We start from the raw sequence: 17,721 nt of genomic DNA, 5'->3' as shown, positions 1-17,721 counted from the left end.
CACCTCTCTTCGGGCTGCACCTTGGGCTACATACCTCGTTAAACACCCCCGTCAGTGTGTCAACACACATCTGCAACATTTGGCAGCACTCTCACGACCGGCCTCTGGCTGTGCCAACCCAACCCTGCCCCGCCCCGTCGCCGAGCCCGGCCCGCCAGCGCCGCCTCACTCCGTCGGCGGCGCGGCGCGCCCGCCGCGTCCGATTCGGCGGCCCGTCGCCGCCGCTAACCGTGCCTCGTCGGTGCAGCGTCCAAGGATTGGCACCACGCCGGCAAGGAGCACGCGCTGCTCTGCACCGGCTGCCGGCTCTACTTCAAGAAGTACGGCCAGCTGCCGGACGTGAAGGAGCCGCGCGAGCCGCCGTTCGCACTGCAGCCGGCGCGCGAGGAGGCCGGACGCATGCGCACCAGGACCCGCGCCAAGGAGCTGGTGAGTGGCCGCGCGCCGGCGGCTCGGTCGCGCCGGCGCGGCGTCACAGGCGCTGGCGGGACCGAGCGTGTCGCCGACGCCGCGCCGACGGCCGCGGCTCTGGGGCTGCGGTGGAGAAGGCGTACGAACTTGGGTGTCGCGGTTGTTTCTCGCGGGAACGGTTGCACTGCAAGGCACGCTCGCTGGGGGGGAGGGGGGATACTGGGCACGTGAAGCTTACCCGTTGTTTTTCAGAAACAATGCCGACGTGGACGATCTGGCGTGAGGCTGCACTCGCCATCGCTGTGCAGGGCGCTCGTTTACTGCTGGCTGTGATTGATGGCATGTTTCGGTCTGCACGATCCAGTGCAAATGCGAATGATAAACATCTGGTCAGTTGCATTCAGCCGAGCGGCGTGCGAGTGGTCAAGCTCGTACGTGGGACGACGGCGTATTGTTCGATTGCTCGTAGCTCGGATTAGTCTAAGGCTGCGGACGGCAGCTTTTTGTTGAGCGCGAGGCACGTGATCGCACAACCTTTTGAGAGATCCGGCGACTACATCGGTCATGATGGCCGAGTGACCTTCGCCGCGTCACGCCGCATTCTGCAGCCTTTTCATGCCCATAATATTCCCATACTATATTGGAGTCAACACGATGGCTCTGCGATTGTTTGTCGGAGCTGCAATTAAAGAGAACGTCTTTGTTGGGCCCGGGAGTTCGCAGCTGCTTTGAGAACGTATCACTTGTTGCGCGATTACCGATTTAGCATAGAAAATGTAGTTTTCTCCTGTTTGCTCTTTTCTCGGTGACAGAATTCCTCCAGACTAGGTGCCGCTCGATTGGAATTCCTCGGTTGGCTGCCCGGCACGGCCAAGCGCTTATGGCGGAAACCGCTGTTTCGGAGGTCGTTTGTCATGTCAGATCCGGCCCGGATATTATCGCTCTCACTGTGGATCTCTGTTTGACATACAGACAGCTCGGGTGCATTGATGGATCGGCCGTCCGCCAGTCGTAGCGATGCATCACAATTTGCTTGCTTTATAAATAGCCTCATCCTGCAATCGTCGGTTTACCTTGCATATGTCCGTAGCGCCCTCTCCTTGACGTCTCAAAACTCAGCCTAACCTCGCCAGGCATAGATGTCGCCCCGGAACCGCTGCGAGCATCGGCTGTTCCGGCCGTATTCGGCGACCCGCCCCCTCCCCCTCCCCCATTGGTGGACGAACGTACTTCGCTCACGCCTTTAGACCCATTCAGGTGTGCGCAGCGCAGCGCTGTGGGGGGGGGGGGGGGGGGCGGAGGGCGGCTGGCTTTCTGTCCTGTCCCGTTTTACCTCCAATGGCGTGCTGTCAGCGAAACCTGTGGGATGTGTGGACGTTGGCACCCGGCTGCCTGTCCCGGCGCAGTTTTCCGTAAAAGGATATTCTGTTTGATCACGCGCCACGAGGCATGGGCGCACACCGGGGCCAGACGACCAAACCCGATAGCGTTCGTTCCATGACAAAACGAAAGCCGGTGGAAAGGCACATGCCGGACGTGTGTGTCCTGGCTACGCCTGTAAGTCTTGAGAAGCACGTTTATATATTTATTATTGTTGTAACGGGATTAATCGCATAGCAGGAGCCGCTACCGGCCAGGCGCAGTGTTCAAACGGTCTCACACCCAGAGAAAACGTTGAAAAAAAAACGTTGGGGTGACGGTTGTTTTAATGTGGATGCAGTTGTGTCAGTTTATTCAAATCAACCGAGCGCCTCCAGGCTGACACTGCATTGGCGAGTTATGTGACGAACGGTGTCTAAACAGGTATGGCATGGTGTACATGCCGGTGCTATCCACGTGGTGGTATCTGCTAATTTATCAAGTGGTACAAGATGTACGGAGGATCTATGTACCTTATGTAAAACATCAACGCATCTTTAAAGGCCAGCACGTAGTCCGCGTACAGCCAGCAACTTCGCAGTGGGATGAATCGGGAGCGTCAGGCTTTGGTGCAATAGTGCTGAGGCGCGCCACTTTGGGCAACATGTAACCCGAGCCGACGACCGCCACGCCTCAGCACGCGGCCCGAGCCGGTGCGGCGGTGGTCTCGCGCGCCGCGCCAGGACGGCTGGACGGCCGAACTGGGCCGATGTGACCGCGGCGATCCACCGAATGTGACGGCGTGTAGCTCTCTGGAACTCACCGACAGCAGAGAGGCCGGGTGGCCCGCGAACGGACGGTCACGCGTCAGTTTCGCCGGAGGGGAGGACTAATCACCGATGGCACAGTGGTCGGCGTCCTTTCAGTGGTGGCTCGCGGCCGCCCGCCGAGAGGTGGGACCGGCCTCCGGGCGGGTGTCGTCGGGTCGCGCTGGATTAGCGTGAGACGGGTGGGTCGGCACCGGCCACGTGTGCCCTCCCCCCCCCCCCCGCTGCGCTCGGCCGACCCCGAGCGAGAGGGTCGGGCGACCCCGACCTCCGAGCGCGAGGACCGGTCGGTCCGGGTCACCGCGTCAGTATGCCAGGCGCCGGACCGCGACCAGGCCGCGTGACACCTAGAGGAGGAGCGTGTGACACCGGAGGAGTGTGGACGGCACAGGGTCCCCTGGGAACGGAAGAGATGGTGGAGTGGGATGCGTCAATGCTGAGTCAGTTGCGACGTCCGTGGAAGGGTGCGGTGCTGACCCGTGGAAGTGCGGAGCCCTTCGCGACGTGCACAGCCGCGCGCGGGGCTGTACAAGCGTGGACGACTGTGGCGAACCCCGCAGTAGCCACGTTGTGATTTTTGGTTCAAGTGAGGCAGCTGTTCCGAATCGAAACATGGAGAGTCCTGGTTCAGTTCGTCGCAAGGTAGTGCAAAACTACGCGAAGTCAAGAGCGGACTCGTAAGTGGGAATGTTGTGAGCCACAGGGCTTCGTGGAGGACTTCGAGCATGCCATCTCCGGCGGCGTTGTACGGTGCGAGCGGCCTGGGGAAGTGCTCCTGTCATTGGTCACGCACGGATGCGGCCCTCGCGGTGTCTCTTCGCCGCGGGGGTTGACGGCCGGCTCTTCTGAGCGGCCCGGCGCTGAAGATGCACGCCCGGCCTCGCAAGCGGCTCCACCTGGCGGCCAACCTTGGCCAAGGCGCGCGCCGCCCGCCATCGGTACCAGGAGGAGCGTCGCAACGCGCTCCAGCTGAGCATCGACTGGATCGCTTCCGGGCGCCGGCTGCTGGGCGCCGCCATCTACGCCGCGCTGGGGCCGCCGTGTGCTCCTGACGGCGGCGGCGGCGGCGGCGGCGGCGGGGGCGAGCTCCCGTCGACGCCGCGGGTCCAGCTGGTGTCCCCGGCGCGGGTCAGCCGAGCAGCGGGGCGGGCGTCGCAGCGGCGACACAGCCGCCGGTGCGGGTCGCCGCCTTGGCTTGTGCTGAAAGACTGCGTTAATCTTCCGCTGATGGTAGGGAGAGAGATGTGTGCTTGCTGACAGGTTTTTACCCCGGCGTGTTTGCGTTTTTTACACGTTTTATTGAGAGGATGGCCGCGAAGCGTCGGTGCCATCGACTGTGGGAGACTTCTTCCTCTGAGCGTCTCACTGGTCGTGTTGGGCGCTGATCTGCGACCCACCACCACGCACGATTCGCGCCGACCAACCGCGGCCCCGTGCCTCCCTGCCCTGCCCTCTGACGCGCCTCCGCCTGCAAGAAGTATAGCGCCGGACGGCGTGTCATGCTCGCCGCCACGTCCCGGCTGCGGTGTCCCGCGTCTCACGCCCCCCCCCCCCCTCCCCCCGCAGACGCGAGGTCACCGGCCCAAGCGGACGAGCAGCAGTCGGGCCAACACGCCGTCGGACGCCGGCCGGCAGTCGCCGGGCGGCGGCAGCTCGTGCTCGGCCAGCAGCTCGTCCGACAAGTCGCGTGCTAGTTCGCAGCCGCAGCGGACGGCCTCGCAGGCGGCCAAGCGGCCCGGCAGCAGGCTAGACGCCGCCGACGTCAAGCCCGACAAGAAGAAGAAGCGCGCCAACTACGTGAGTGCCACGCAGCAAACGGGGGGGGGGGGGGGGGGGGGAGGGAGGGGAGACTGATGGACGACGGTGTCGGTTAGTGGCTTGGCTTTGTGTGCTGGTGGAATGTTTTTGATTTAAAATAACGGAATTTGTCTGTTTTACACGACACTACGTGGCTGATTTTTTACGTGGGATTAAAGTAAAGCAACTTCGTTTAACGTCTGTCGCCTTTCGCGCCGGGGTTGAAATGGCTGGGAAATGTGTTCCTTTAGGAAACGTTCTGGCCACCCCACAGCATTGCGTGACATCATGCTTTGGGCCTGGCACACCTGACACGGTGTGGGTCGCGCCAAGGCACATCACTCTGTCCCGTCCGGCAGACATCGGGCGACGACAGCCTGAGCGACTCGGCCAGCGACGCGGAGGCGGGCACAGACGCGCCCGACGCCGACTTGCCCTCGTCGGAGACCTCGTCGCCGTCGCTGGACGAGCAGCAGGCGGAGCTGGACGAGCCGCCGCGCATCAAGGCCGAGCCGCCGCGACCGGCCGCCGTCGCCAAGCCGGAGCCGGTGAAGCTGGAGCCGCTGCCGGCGGCCAAGCTGGAGCCGCCGGAGCCGGAGCCTGCCGCCGAGCCGGCGGAAGCGGCCGCCGAGCGCGCGCCGCCCGCCGAGCCGCCGCCGCCGCCGCCGCCGCCACCGCCGGCTGCCACCGGCTCCACCGGTTTTGGCGAGTCGTCCAGCGAGGAGGACGTGAAACCGAGCGTGGCGGAGCTGAGCAGAACGTTCCCGGTGGGAGGCGCCGCCGCCGTCTCACCACCATCCCCGCCGCCACCGCCACCGCCGCCGGCGCCCGCCGGCGCCGCCGCCGCGTCCGCCGCCGCCGCGTCTGCCGCGGCTGCCGCCGCCGACGCGCAGCCGCAGAATCTGACGGTGAAACAAGAGCCGCGCAGCGACTCTGAGGAGCCGCCGCGGCCGGCGCCGCCGCCGCTGACCGCTGTCAAGGCAGAGCCGCGCACGGAGACGGCACTCACTTCGCTGGCGCTGACGACGGCGGCGCCGGCGGAGCGGGTGCTGGCACCGCTGTCGGGCCTGCCGGCACACCCGGCCATGCCGCCGCTGCCGCCGCACCCGCCGCTGCCTCCGCACCCGCCGCTGCCGCCGCACCCGGCCCAGCCGGCCATGCCCGTATACCCGCATCACATGTACGGCTACCAGTACCCGTACCCATACCCGTACGGAGGCTACCCGGTGCGACCGGCGGCCGGCGCGCCGGGCGAGACGCTCGACTTGCGCAAGAGCGAGAGCCGTGAGACCACCGTGGCCAGCAACGCCGTGTCGGTGGTGACGCGCACCGCGACGTCGCACGCGACCTCGTCGTCGGCGACGCTGGCGCCGACGGAGCGCGCGTCACCGCAAGCATCGGCTTCGCTGTCGCTCTCGTCGACGGTGACCGTGAGCGAGCCGCGCCCGTTCCCGTACTCGTTCGCCGGCGGCTGGCGGTGGCGTCTCTTCCTCCGTCCACATCTCGTCCAGCGTCAGCGTGTCAGTGACGTCATCGGCGACGTCGTCAGTGCTGATGCCGCCAGCGGCGTCGGTCATCACGCAGGCGCCGCCGGCCGGGCCTCCGCCGCTGGTGGCGCGGCCGACGTCGCCTCCGGCGCCGGCGGCCGCCGCCAGCCCGCAGCCGCTGGCGCTGACGCCGCGACCGCCATCGACGCAGCCGCTGCCGCCGACCATCGTGCCGACGGTGACCGGCTTCCACGAGACGGCCGCCAAGCCGGCCGAGCCGGCCGACGAGGAGGAGGAGGCGGGCGGCAGTCCTCCGGCTGGCGCGGCCGCCCAGCCCCGAGCCCAAGCTGGAGGACTCCGAGTGTCACCGCAGTCAGAGCGCCATCTTCCTGCGCCACTGGAACAGAGGCGAGGCCAGCAGCTGCGCGCGCACCGACATGACATTCAAGCCGGTGCCGGACAGCAAGCTGGCCCGGCGCCGCGAGGAGCGCCTGCGGAAGCAGAGCGAGCGGCAGGAGCGCGAGCGGGCCGACCGTGACCGCGACCGCCAGCAGCAGCAGGTGAGTGGGCCCGGCCGCCGTCGAGTGGAGTGCTGGCGGTGGGTCAGCGCCGGTGGGCTGATGGCTGTGAGGTGAAGGATTGATCGGCTCTTTGCTTCGAGTGTTCGATGGCGATGTTTCCAGATCTCCAGATTTGTTCAAGTATTTTTGTGCCAAACGCGGCCTGTTTTGCACAGGTAACGTCATTGGTCTGTTTGCGCGGTCGTCCTTCATGCGAGGCGCTTGAATGTAAATGTGCCTCTTAAGCAACTGCCGTGCGTGATAGGTAAGCTGATAAAGAACAAGGCTGTCTCTCGTCATGCGTCACATTATCACGTCGCCGCAGCACTGTTACACATGCCAATTATTATTGCGCTTATCCAGCAATCCATGACCTGCTGACCATACGCCACGGTGGTTGTATCGTTTTTCTCCTTTTTTTTGCATTGGACGCTACACTTCAAGCGGCACGGCTCTTACAAGCAAAACAACACCGTCCAAGCCTCCTCATGACTTCTCACCCATACCTTACCGTGTTTTCAGCGTAAGGAGGGTGCGGAGAAGCGTGAGAAAGGCTCGCCGCGCACGCAAGGCGGCGCTGGCGCCGGCGCCGGTGCCAGCGGCAGTGGAGGGGGAGGGGGAGCGGAACATGACCGGCTGCCGGTGCGGCCGTCCGAGTCCGGTCTGCCCCGCCTCAGGTGAGCCCAGCTCCGGCTCTGGTGACACCTGACCTCCAGCTGATGTGCAGGACGACCGACTGAGCTCGGGCTGAGCTCCTGCTGAAGTGACACCTGACCTTCAGCTGATGTGTGTGACGTCTGGCTGAGCTGCGGCCGACCTGGCTGACCTTGCATGACTTGGCTTCGACTTCCCTTTCTTAACTCCCGACTGCCCCGTTGGTGATGCAGAGCAACGCATGCAGGAGCTTGGATCGGTTCGAGAAAAGAACAGAAACAAACAAAATTAGCGTTCAGTGCCAGACGTATCTGGGCCCTCACCGCTCAGCATGAACTTCAATACAGATAGTTTTCCTTGCATTATGCAAACGGAAGCCAATCTCAAATTTCCATTCCTGACTGAATTTTTTTCACGCGAAGGCTGGTGGACGCGAGTACCGTCGACCGTCGGTGACTGTCGCCTCGTTGCAGTGACTACGGCCGGCCCCTGTCTGTGATATCTCCCGGCGTGGCGCCCTACTCTTCGGGCGGCTTCTTACCGCCGCACATGGACCCCATGTACGCCATGGCGCCCGGGCTGCCACCTGGCGTCTACCCTCGAGACAGGTCAGTGGGAGGAGCGGCGATGCGGCTCAGGAGGAGCAGACGGGGACGGCGGTGTGGCTTTTGGAATAGGTGGCAGACTATAGTAGTTGTTTCGCTGGTGTGGGCTGAGCTCACTGAGCGCGAAGCTGTTGTTCATGGCGCTGTGTCGCTCTCGAGAGGCGGATCCGACCCTCTTATCCTTTGTCTTGCTTTATCCTGCATCCTCGCGACGCCCCGCTTGTCCGGGGTAGGCTGCGCGCGTCAGCCACGAGTGGGCCGAGAGGCCGCCTGGGTAGGCCGTATGACCCCGGCCGGGTACCCAGCGCACATGCGCGGGTTAAGTCTCGGCGGTTGGCCTCCAGGCGCATGTAGTCCTGCCCTGCCGTTTTCCACCCTCCTTCATCCCATAGCCCTGGAATGGTCATCCGTGGTCGAAAGGGCTGTAATGATAATACAAGTGGGGGCGGATGATCTGGTTTTACCGGGCGTTTTCTCACGGCCGTCCAGCGGCCAGCGCCAGCGTGCCGATCTGCTTGTCGAGGTCGTGCTCGCCTCGCCGGCGCGGCCGCCGCTGCGGAGTCCTGTCGTCTACGTGTCGGTGGGATCTCAGCGCCTTCTCCGGTCTCCAACAGGATGGAGATGGAGATGCTGGAACGGCGCGAGCGCGAGATCCGAGAACTCCGCGAGCGGGATCTGAACGAGCGGCTCAAGGAGGAGATGTTCAAATCGCGCCCGCTCGACCCGCACTGGCTCGAGATGCAGAGGTACGGCCGTGCGGCACATCCTCCCAGCGAGGAACGCTCGCCGCAGCTGCATGCAGGCCAACTACCCCCACTCGGGCCTAAGGATCATCGTAGCGAAGCTGCGTTCCGTCACGTTTCGCCTCTCAGGCTGGTCGAGTACCTGCTACGTCCTGTGCTAGGTACTTGGATAGCTCCAGCCCATGTGAATGTGCCGCGGATGAGGTCTGCGCCGTCGTCTCCCGTCACATCCCGTCACGTGTATCGTCCAGAGTATCACATTTCGCCAGCGGAGGCTGCTTGCCGTTCGGTATGACGCCCCTTACAAGAGCTGGGGAAACCTGATGCCGGAGAGACTCGTATCCCCATAAGTCAGCGGGCGGAAGTTTGCGCGCGTCGTGCGTGGGTTTTAAACTTAAAACACATATTGTGTTGGGTGGGACGATATGCGCGCATCTCTCACAGTTTGAGGACCACACATGCCTTGCGCGACGACTTCTGCACCCTGCGGCGTGCAGCACGTTACGAACTCTATTTTGTGGTGGAGTGGTGTCTGCATTTGGGTGAGAAGGGACGGTGGTGAAAGTATTCCGTGTCTGACGACGCGCCCTCCCGGCCCGGCAGGCGGCAGATGGTGCCGGGCGTGTTCCTGCCGCCGGGCGTCATGTACCCGCCGCCGCCGTCGCCGTCGCTGCTGTCAGCCATGGAGCGCGAGCGGCTGGAGCGGCTGGGCGGCGGCGCGTCCGTGCCGCTGCCGCCGTCGGACGCCGGCGACCGGCTGGCCATGTCGCTGGCCGACCCCATGGTCCGGCTCCAGATGGCCGGCATGGGCATGCCCGTGCCGCCCGAGTACCACTCGCACGCACACTCGCACACGCACTCGCACTCGCACGCGCACACGCACCTGCACCTGCACCCGGGCGACGCGGCGGCGGCGGCGGCCGGCGTGCTGCCCGGCCTGCCGCCGCCGCCGCTGCCCGGCTACGCGGCCCGGCCCGGTCTGCTGCCGCCGCGGCCCGGCGAGCCGCCGCTCTTCGCCCCCGGGTACCCGCCGCACGTGCCCCGCCACTACGAGGATCAGCTGGCGCAGGTGGGTGCTGCTGGCGGCTAGTGACCAGTGGTCGCTGCGTCGGGTCGGGTGACGTCTGGGGGCTGCGGTTTGGCGAGGAATGTGATGTGTTTGGCGGTCATCCGTCGTTTGGTGTTGTAGCTGCTCATGAAAACCTTATCACCGGTTGCCTCTCTGTGTGTGTAGCCTGTACCGCAGTTTGCCACTGCTGTTGCCGCCGGCACAACGCGGAATACGCTGGGGCTCATTACTTCCATCTCCGAGCGGTCAAATCTGGCAGAGTGAGCCGTGCCGGTGCCGTGCCCAGCTGGCTTGTGTGCGCTGCCGCTCCGTGCGCGTGCTCCTTGGCATCGTCTGACCGAACTTGACCCCGCGCGGCAGCTGTCGGCGCACGCGGCCGCCCAGGAGCACCTGCAGCGTCAGCTGCTGGAGCGCGAGCGGCTGGGCCTGCCGCTGCCGCACGCGGTGCCCACCTCGCTGCACTCGTCGCTGCTGGCGCACCACGCTCAGCAGGAGGAGTACATTAGGTCAGCGGCCGGAGGGGCGGGCCCGGGGCGGTGCGGGTCGGTGGGGAAGAGTGGACCGGGTGGAGAGGGTGGCAGGACAGTCTGGACAATGTCGGAGCTGGCCCAGGGTGGTGCAAGGCTGAGTAGTGTGGGGGAGGGAGTAGGGTAGTATATCAGCTCTGCAGGGCGGGGTAGAACAAAAACGGAGTTGAGCGAGTGTGATGCGAAGTTGGATATAATTACTTCATGTTCTTTTAGTGTGAATGACTCATATGAATGTAAATGACTCATAAACTAGTTCTGTATTTTGCCATGTTGGTCCATTTGTGTTGGTTTGTTGTCCACACTGGGCTTGAAGACACATTGTGCTATTCTATTTAAGCTTAATGCTGCGCCCATTGTTTATTTTTCAGTTATTTTGGTCTGGATTTCTGACAGATTTTCATCCAGACATTTGCCTGGGTCCGATAAGTGAATCCCAGTGTCTTGAACTCTGGTTCCGTCATTGGAACAGTGCGGGATCCAGGCGCTTGTCTGGTTGGACCACGTCCTACACAACATTCTTATATTGGTCTTGCACCTAGGAGAACCATTGTAATGACGGAATGCGTTTAAACGTCAATGGAGCTATATCGGAACTTTCGCCGTTACAGATATCAGCGAGAACGAGAGAAGAGAGCGTTAGAAGAAGCGTCGCGCGCCCCACCCAAGCCTTAGCAGGCCGGGCGGTGCGCTTATCGACCGCGGCTTTGTGCAAATGATTACGGCGTCCGCATTCTCCGTTCAGAGGTCGTGTTTGCTTTGATTATTTATACCGGGAGGTAATGTGCAACAGTGTCGGGGATCCGTCAGCGGGGTGAGCCGGGTTCGGCCGCGCGCTAGCTGGGCCGCGCGAGGGAACGGACAGTGCCTACGGTGAGGAGAGAGCGCTGGCGGCCGCAGGGACGTGGCGGCTGCATCTTGCCAGGCGGGACACAGCGCTGCGGGCTCAGAGCAGGCGCCAGATGCCTATCAAATACTGTGTTAGGTTAAACGTAATCTTGAGCGCTGTGTGGGCGGACGGGGGCAGCTGTTTCGAAAGGCTGTCGAATCTGTGGGGAAGCACGCATTTGCACTTGTTCATCACCCAAAGATCTTGTGAACGTCGGTTTTGCTTTGCAGCTTGGTGGCTAGTAGTGTGTGGTTGTAAGCGAGTGCATTCACTTGGTGTACCAATGTTTTGTACGAAGATCATGGTGTAAATACTTCATGCTAATATAGATAATTACTTACATTGACATGAGACAAGCGTCTATGCCAGCAATACGGTGAGGTCAAGCATGCGTAGATGCCCTTGGATGCCGCGAAGTCGCGGGTGCGCTTCCTGAACAGACGGCCGTCGGTCAACAGGCGGTCAGCGCGGACAACGGGCTACCCGTAGACTTGTGAGACGGGGACAGCAGACAAGTTCCAGCAGACGTTGTCGTGGCAACGTCTCGGAACGTGACCAGGGGGCTAGCGTCAATCTGGAAGTCGGTTCTCAACGCATCTTCGTAGGGTTAATGCTAAACATTCTCAGAAAGTTTGGGGAGGGCGTGCCCACTGACTGTCCCAATGCCTATGCCTTTGTATTGCATGGTGTGGTTAAGGATTGGTGGCATGGCAACAACTAGGTGAAGAGGAGACTTGAATCAAACTGGACGGCACTGGCAGGCGTACCGGCAGCGAAGTGCCAGCCGATATGACAGCCATCCGACTGGTTGGTTTGCCGTGGGCGCAAAATGACCGATTTTTCTGACGGGCCGCGGTCGGGTCACAGCCGGGCTGCCCGCCCGGAGCTGAGTTGGGCAGCAGCCGGGCACGTGCTGAGCAAGTGCAAGGACATCGGCGTGGCCTGAGCGGGTGCTGGGCTCCAGCTGAGGCGCTACCTTGCTCTTTCAAGTATAAGCGCCGCATACCAGCAGGGCACAAGTCCGTGCCAAGGATGAGCGCAGCAAGACAGCAGAGCAGGGTACATGATGGGTTCCACGAGGGCGCAAGCTGGGCTCTGCCACGGCACCGGCTGGGCTCTGGCACGGCGCAAGCTGGGCTCTGGCGCGGCACCGGCTGCGATCTGACAGAGTGCCAGCTGGGCTCTGGCTACGCAAAGCCGGGCTACTCAAGGTGGGGCTTAGCGTATGTTTTCTTTATCATCGGGAGCTGGTAACCCACGCAGTGCAATGTCAATGCATTGACGTAACATTTTTAGTAGCGGGTAAGATAATATTGGTATTGAATTCACAGTTCAGGTCCTCACCTGATCGAAGCGCAGGTCGTTTGAGTTGAGAAGCTGCGGTTCTAAGTCTCTGGCATTGTGTTGCCACAGTTTGGACATCACTCTTGCGCGGAAGAGGCTAAGCAAGCGCGTTGAAAGCTGATCACCCACATGTTTTTTTCTGAAATTCAGAGCACTCGTACAGTACCCAATATTTTTTTAACTTTGGGAAAACATTCTGCTTTTAACTGGGATAGTATGGTATTGCATAGACTTGAGTAGACTCTTTCACTACGTTTCATAGCAATAAAACTGATATGCCGCCTTCCTATTCCAAAAATGGAATTCGATGATAGCTATTGCCGCATAACTTTTATGGCGTTTGGGGCTGCACTTGGTAGCAATGTCACCGTTTGGGAGTGTCTGCAGGGACATGGCTGGTCTTGCTGGTCCTTGTTTCCAACCACCATTTGTTACCACCCACACGGCCTGCCACTAGCCAATGGCAGTGACATATGGTTCTAAAGTCGTCACCGGTTATCCGAAGAAGGTCGTTCCTGTCTACAGATTCGGCGCGGTGTCGTCAGTAACAGCGCCGTGTCACCAGCCCCAGTGTAGCGTCACGGTCTTCAGCACAGCGACGTTGCCTTCGTGGTGTCGCCATTAAAGACTGTGCAAATCCTACCAAATGATCATTTGATAGGTCATATATTTCTTATGGCCTGGAAATTCCAAAGATTAGTTCCGGCAGCCTCCACGCACAGTGGAACGAGATTTAGCAGGCGCCTCTCCTTTTGGAAAACACCTATCTTAAGCTGAGAGACGCTCCTGGATGTCCAGCTTTCATTCTCTGTAGTCATTGTGGCGGCACCAGCCCCAGTGTCGTGCGCCAAGAGCCGTCACAGAACATCAGCTCCGCTATGGAATCACCTATTTGTCCCGGGTGTGACGCTGGGTGCTCTAGCGTGGCATAGCGATCTCCAACCAGTCACCATTCCCTTAGTTCAGAGTAACGTGGCGGACTGCGTACGGTCAGCTCAGAGATGCAACTTGCGTCTGGTCGTTTGGTGCGCTTTGCCGTCAGTACAGGCGATACGACACTCCATCTAAGCCATTTATGTCCCAATAAATGCCGTGACGCTTGGCACATTGTGTTTTGATGTACCTTGACGCTTGTCTGGGAACGAACATGACAATCACGCGATGCGGACAAACTTGGAGGTTTCGAGAAGCATTGGCGAACAAAATAAAGTTTGTGGTTGTGTGGAATCGTGAAGAAAAATGGAAGTTTTGAGGAAGAATCGAGAAGAAGAGGGGAGTTGGAGAACAATTTAGAGGTCTGGAGGAGGGCCTTGGCAGGTGGAAGGGGGCACGCAGCCCACTAAAAGGCTCCTGGTAAAAAACCTCCTAGCTCAAACCCATTTTATTCCGAGAGGCTCTATTTTCCTCCAGTTCTGCCTGCGTTTGCGCTCATGCAGGGCACCGATGCGTTTTAGGGACTGGGGCCCCGTGGTTCATCCGGAGGTCCGGATACACCATATCTCGGCTCTCTTCCCGACGCTGACGTCCTTCTGACTGGAGCAGTTGCGCCGGATCGACGCAGGGGCCCTCACTAGCGCAAAAGGATCACTTGCCGGCACAGAGGGTCAAATAATTTGCACAGGGACCCGATTTACACCCAACGAGTCACGGGTCGAAACGGTTTGGAGGACTCTCGTTCGTTACTGGGGTCTTCTGTGAGAATCGGGGCCCTTGGTCTGTCTTATTGACTCATTATGCACCCTTTCACTGTTATCGGTCTCTATTCATTCTCACAGGGTCCGAACCAACGCAGAAGACCCTGCGATGAGTACCAAGTGGGTCTCTGGTCAACTCAGAGCCCCTCAGCGGCACAGTATCCCCTTTTACGCACGCTCTGTGGTCAGGGGACACGACGTCCGCCACAAGGGCCCCTCACTGTTTTAGGGGCCCGACCAATGCGACTTGCGAGATCTTCTGAACGGCATTCGTGGGCCCAGGCCTTATCCATGCTTGGGGAATGAGCCCCAGTCCGACAAAGGGCCGAATGTTGGTGGTCCCACAGAAAAGAGGGGATTTAATTGTCACAGGAGCCCCGATCGCCGCCAGAGGCCCTCTGACTGACATCCGAGGGCCCGGTCCTGCGGGCTGGGGACCCCTGATGCAACCTCCGGCCGGCCCTTTGGCCATTCGAGCCCTCCAATCGGGCCGTTGATCGTCGATCTCAAGGGCCATCTGGATCCCTCGGGACCGAAGGTGTCATGCGCCCCTTATGTCTGCTCCCTCCCCTGTCTGTGGCTGTAGGTGAGATCGCATCGGCGATGGTTGCGGAGCACCATAATACGGATCCCCAATGCTCAAAACCTTATTACATTTCCCAACTTGTTTACACTGTGGGGGTGTAGCCAGATCACATGCCACCAGATCACAGTGCATGTCTGGCGCTTGTAAATAGCGAAGCGCGGCCGCCCGTCGTCAACGCGCGAGCTGGTCCTGCCCAAACGGCGTTCACGCGATTTGTACAGCGATTCAGCATGGCGCTTGGCTGGCTGTCCGAGCACGGACAACGCCAGTCCACGCTTTCAGGATTTACGCAAGGCGTTCATCAATTCAAAACGACACCCGCTCAGTGACGGTAAATGTCAATCCGCGCCCGGCCGGGGGTCTGAGACAACCACGCACGGCTGGGGGTCTGAGACAACCACGCACGGCTGGGGGTCTGAGACAACCACGCACGGCCGGGGGTCTGAGACAACCGCGCCCGGCCGGGAGTCTGAGACAACCGCGCCCGGCCGGGAGTCTGAGACAACCGCGCTCGGCTGGGGGTCTGAGACAACCACGCACGGCCGGGGGTCTGAGACAACCACGCACGGCCGGGGTCTGAGACAACCGCGCACGGCTGGGAGTCTGAGACAACCGCGCCCGACCGGCGGGAGTTGACTTCCCCTGGGATCTACAACTTCTAGGCGCCGAATGGGAAAAACAAAGGCACCGTTTTAAGGGTGCCATCGAATCGTGAAGAGCCTAAACCACATTCTTGGCCTGAAGTCAGATGTAAGGTGACCAGAGGTCACAAAAGGTCAAACACGGTCATTCCGATATATTAAGTTAAAACTTATGTTAACACACCATTGAGAACACACCATATGTTAACACACCACACGTTAACACACCATATTATAAGACGGACATTGAGGGCACGGTTGTAAGCGTCAAGACTGTGGGGAGCCATTCCAACTATATTTGTTCCCCCACATGGTTCAGATCAAAACAAGTCACCGTTCGAAATTAGGCTACTAGTAAGTAGCCTACAAGAACGATACTTTTTCACAATGCGCTTCTGAGCAAGTTTATCTTATTAGTTGCAGATCTAGGACAAAAGTATTCCAGACACAAAAACACCATTTTAGCTTGATTTAAAGGTCACCTGAGGTCAACTTAAGTCAAATTTATAAACCATCCAATAGATAAAAATAGAAATGCTAACCGGGTCTATTTGACTAATACAAAGCCTTTTTGTGGTGAAACAAGTGTATTGTACACTAAAAGTGCTGAAGATCGCATAACTAGTGCGCATATTATACGTTGTCCCTTCGACTCTCGGCAATATATTTGTAATAAGCTGAGATCAGGTACGTTGGAACATGAAATTATACGTCATCAGCTTCACAAACATGATGAAGAGGTGGTTACACGCGCGGCGCTACTCGTTCATCTAGACTCTCCGCTACTGGCAACATAGGTCATTGACTTGCATGTTCTCACGTGACTTATTGTGACCTTATTATGAATTAGAATATCATAACATGCTTCCAGTTATTCAAAGTGTCCAAGATTGCCTTAGAGAACTGCATATGTTAAGCCTTGCATGCGTTTTTCAGAAGGTACCCATAGAGGCGGGTCTTGACCAGGCCAATATTTTATCCTCTGTGGTCATATAATGGTCGTGCATGTACGTTAGTACTCATTTGCTGATATAAAAATACTGAAACTGCACAAAAATACGTAAAAATTGCATTATTCACGAAAAATAACAAAAGCTGATCCTTACTCAGGTTGACTTCGTCTTTCTGAAAAATTCGGAATATGCAAATTGCAAGTACTATTATATTCAGTTACAACAAATTTAAACAATGAAAACGACGTCCAAAAAAGTATTGTGGGGTCAGAAATTTATAGAGGTTAACCTCTTTGACCTGGCCTAGGTAACTGCTCTTGGTGGATCAAAGCTTCAAAAGAAAAGTCACCTTTAAGGGTGAAGTCGACTCCCCTGGGACGGGCGCGGGTAGGCTAACAGTCAGCCCGCTATTGACTTTCACACAATGTTTACAACAATTCCAAACAGCGCACGCTCAGCGTGATCATACATTGCTCTAAAAGCAGCTCCTCTACTAAGGCGGAAAAGGTCAGACAAGTGCAAATGCCTGTGTACATCATATGCCCTTACTGCATTTTTGGTCTGAGATCGAAATCAGGTAAGCTTTTTCAAATATTTTTTGTTGTTGATATTTTAAGAACAGCTTACCGTAGGTAGAAATATAAGGTACCCCATTTCCCTACTTTTTTAAATAAAGTGCCCTTTGCAATTTAATAAAATTGCCATTGGAATTACCTTGAAATTCGCACTTTCGGAAAGGTTTCCAACTGAAGCGTAGTGTAAGCCTGGAAGGAAAGGTTACCACGCTTAAAAAGGTTGAGCTGTGAGCGCCTAGGTCCGGACTTTGATACAAAAGAGCTTCATCGTATGCCAGTTATATACGGTAACAAATTTTCACGAAACAACAGGTATCTGCACCACCGAAACGCCATCAGACAGGTTAATTTTTCCCTACTGAGAATGGGTCGTGCGATAGAAATCATACTCGGTACGAAGGGAACGGTATAGTCGGACATTTCGGAGACGTAACGGAAATTTTCGGATCGCTGTGGTCGAACGAACATAATCAGCATGTTTACTGGCAACAGCGGTGATTGCTGATAATTAGTGACGTCGGAACTTGCCAATATGTTGATGTGCGACGTCATTTGCTTTTTTTGTGCCGTGGCCATGATGACAGCACCATAACACACAAAACAAGAGATAGAGCAATCACGGGACATGGCAGGCTCCGCTGGGCGGCGTCTCATATGGTATCACACGGCTCCAGCTGCCCTGAGTCGAGTCCATGGTCAGATGCGCATGTGGACGAGGCCGTGCTTGTTGCACGTTCCATTGCATGGCGTGCATGGTGGCGACCTACGTCTGTGCATGTATGGGCGAAAATATACCGATGGTCACCACTCAGTGTGTACAAGGGTACTGTACTGACAGGTCTATAGTGTGAACAATGGGAATGTGACCCGTGCACGCGCGCCGGCTTCGGCCGACGGGCTGATTATGTGCCGGCGGCAGGGTTTAACCGGCACCGGCGGCGCCAGAACAGTGTCCTCCAGATTCAACACATTGGTAATTACGTGGTCCAGGAGAGTCGCA

General features: G+C 58.8%; 1 protein-coding gene and 1 long non-coding RNA gene across 2 annotated transcripts in view; both read left to right on the top strand.

Annotated features, from left to right (window-relative positions):
• The window catches only part of LOC119097296 (arginine-glutamic acid dipeptide repeats protein), an 85,019-nt gene extending 75,455 nt beyond the window's left edge, over positions 1-9,564 (top strand). The window contains exons 10-20 of the mRNA XM_037220344.1: positions 248-429; positions 4,164-4,394; positions 4,754-4,894; positions 5,288-5,440; positions 5,546-5,824; positions 6,130-6,441; positions 6,964-7,118; positions 7,569-7,703; positions 8,315-8,446; positions 9,047-9,100; positions 9,498-9,564. Coding sequence (XP_037076239.1) covers positions 248-429; positions 4,164-4,394; positions 4,754-4,894; positions 5,288-5,440; positions 5,546-5,824; positions 6,130-6,441; positions 6,964-7,118; positions 7,569-7,703; positions 8,315-8,446; positions 9,047-9,100; positions 9,498-9,564 — 1,841 coding nt within the window. The remainder of the gene's footprint in view (positions 1-247; positions 430-4,163; positions 4,395-4,753; positions 4,895-5,287; positions 5,441-5,545; positions 5,825-6,129; positions 6,442-6,963; positions 7,119-7,568; positions 7,704-8,314; positions 8,447-9,046; positions 9,101-9,497) is intronic.
• A 316-nt stretch (positions 9,565-9,880) lies between these two features.
• Positions 9,881-11,274, top strand: LOC119096933 (uncharacterized). The gene is made up of 2 exons (XR_005094101.1): positions 9,881-10,018; positions 10,651-11,274. It is a non-coding gene; the product is annotated as an uncharacterized LOC119096933 (long non-coding RNA).
• The last annotated feature ends 6,447 nt before the right edge of the window (positions 11,275-17,721 follow it).

This window comes from Pollicipes pollicipes, unplaced genomic scaffold (genome assembly GCF_011947565.3).
Source record: "Pollicipes pollicipes isolate AB1234 unplaced genomic scaffold, Ppol_2.1 Scaffold_4295;HRSCAF=5057_pilon_pilon_pilon, whole genome shotgun sequence".
Taxonomy (NCBI): Eukaryota; Metazoa; Arthropoda; class Thecostraca; order Pollicipedomorpha; family Pollicipedidae; genus Pollicipes; species Pollicipes pollicipes.
The sequence above is the reverse complement of the archived record's forward strand: the minus strand, read 5'-3'. Positions and strand labels throughout refer to the sequence as shown.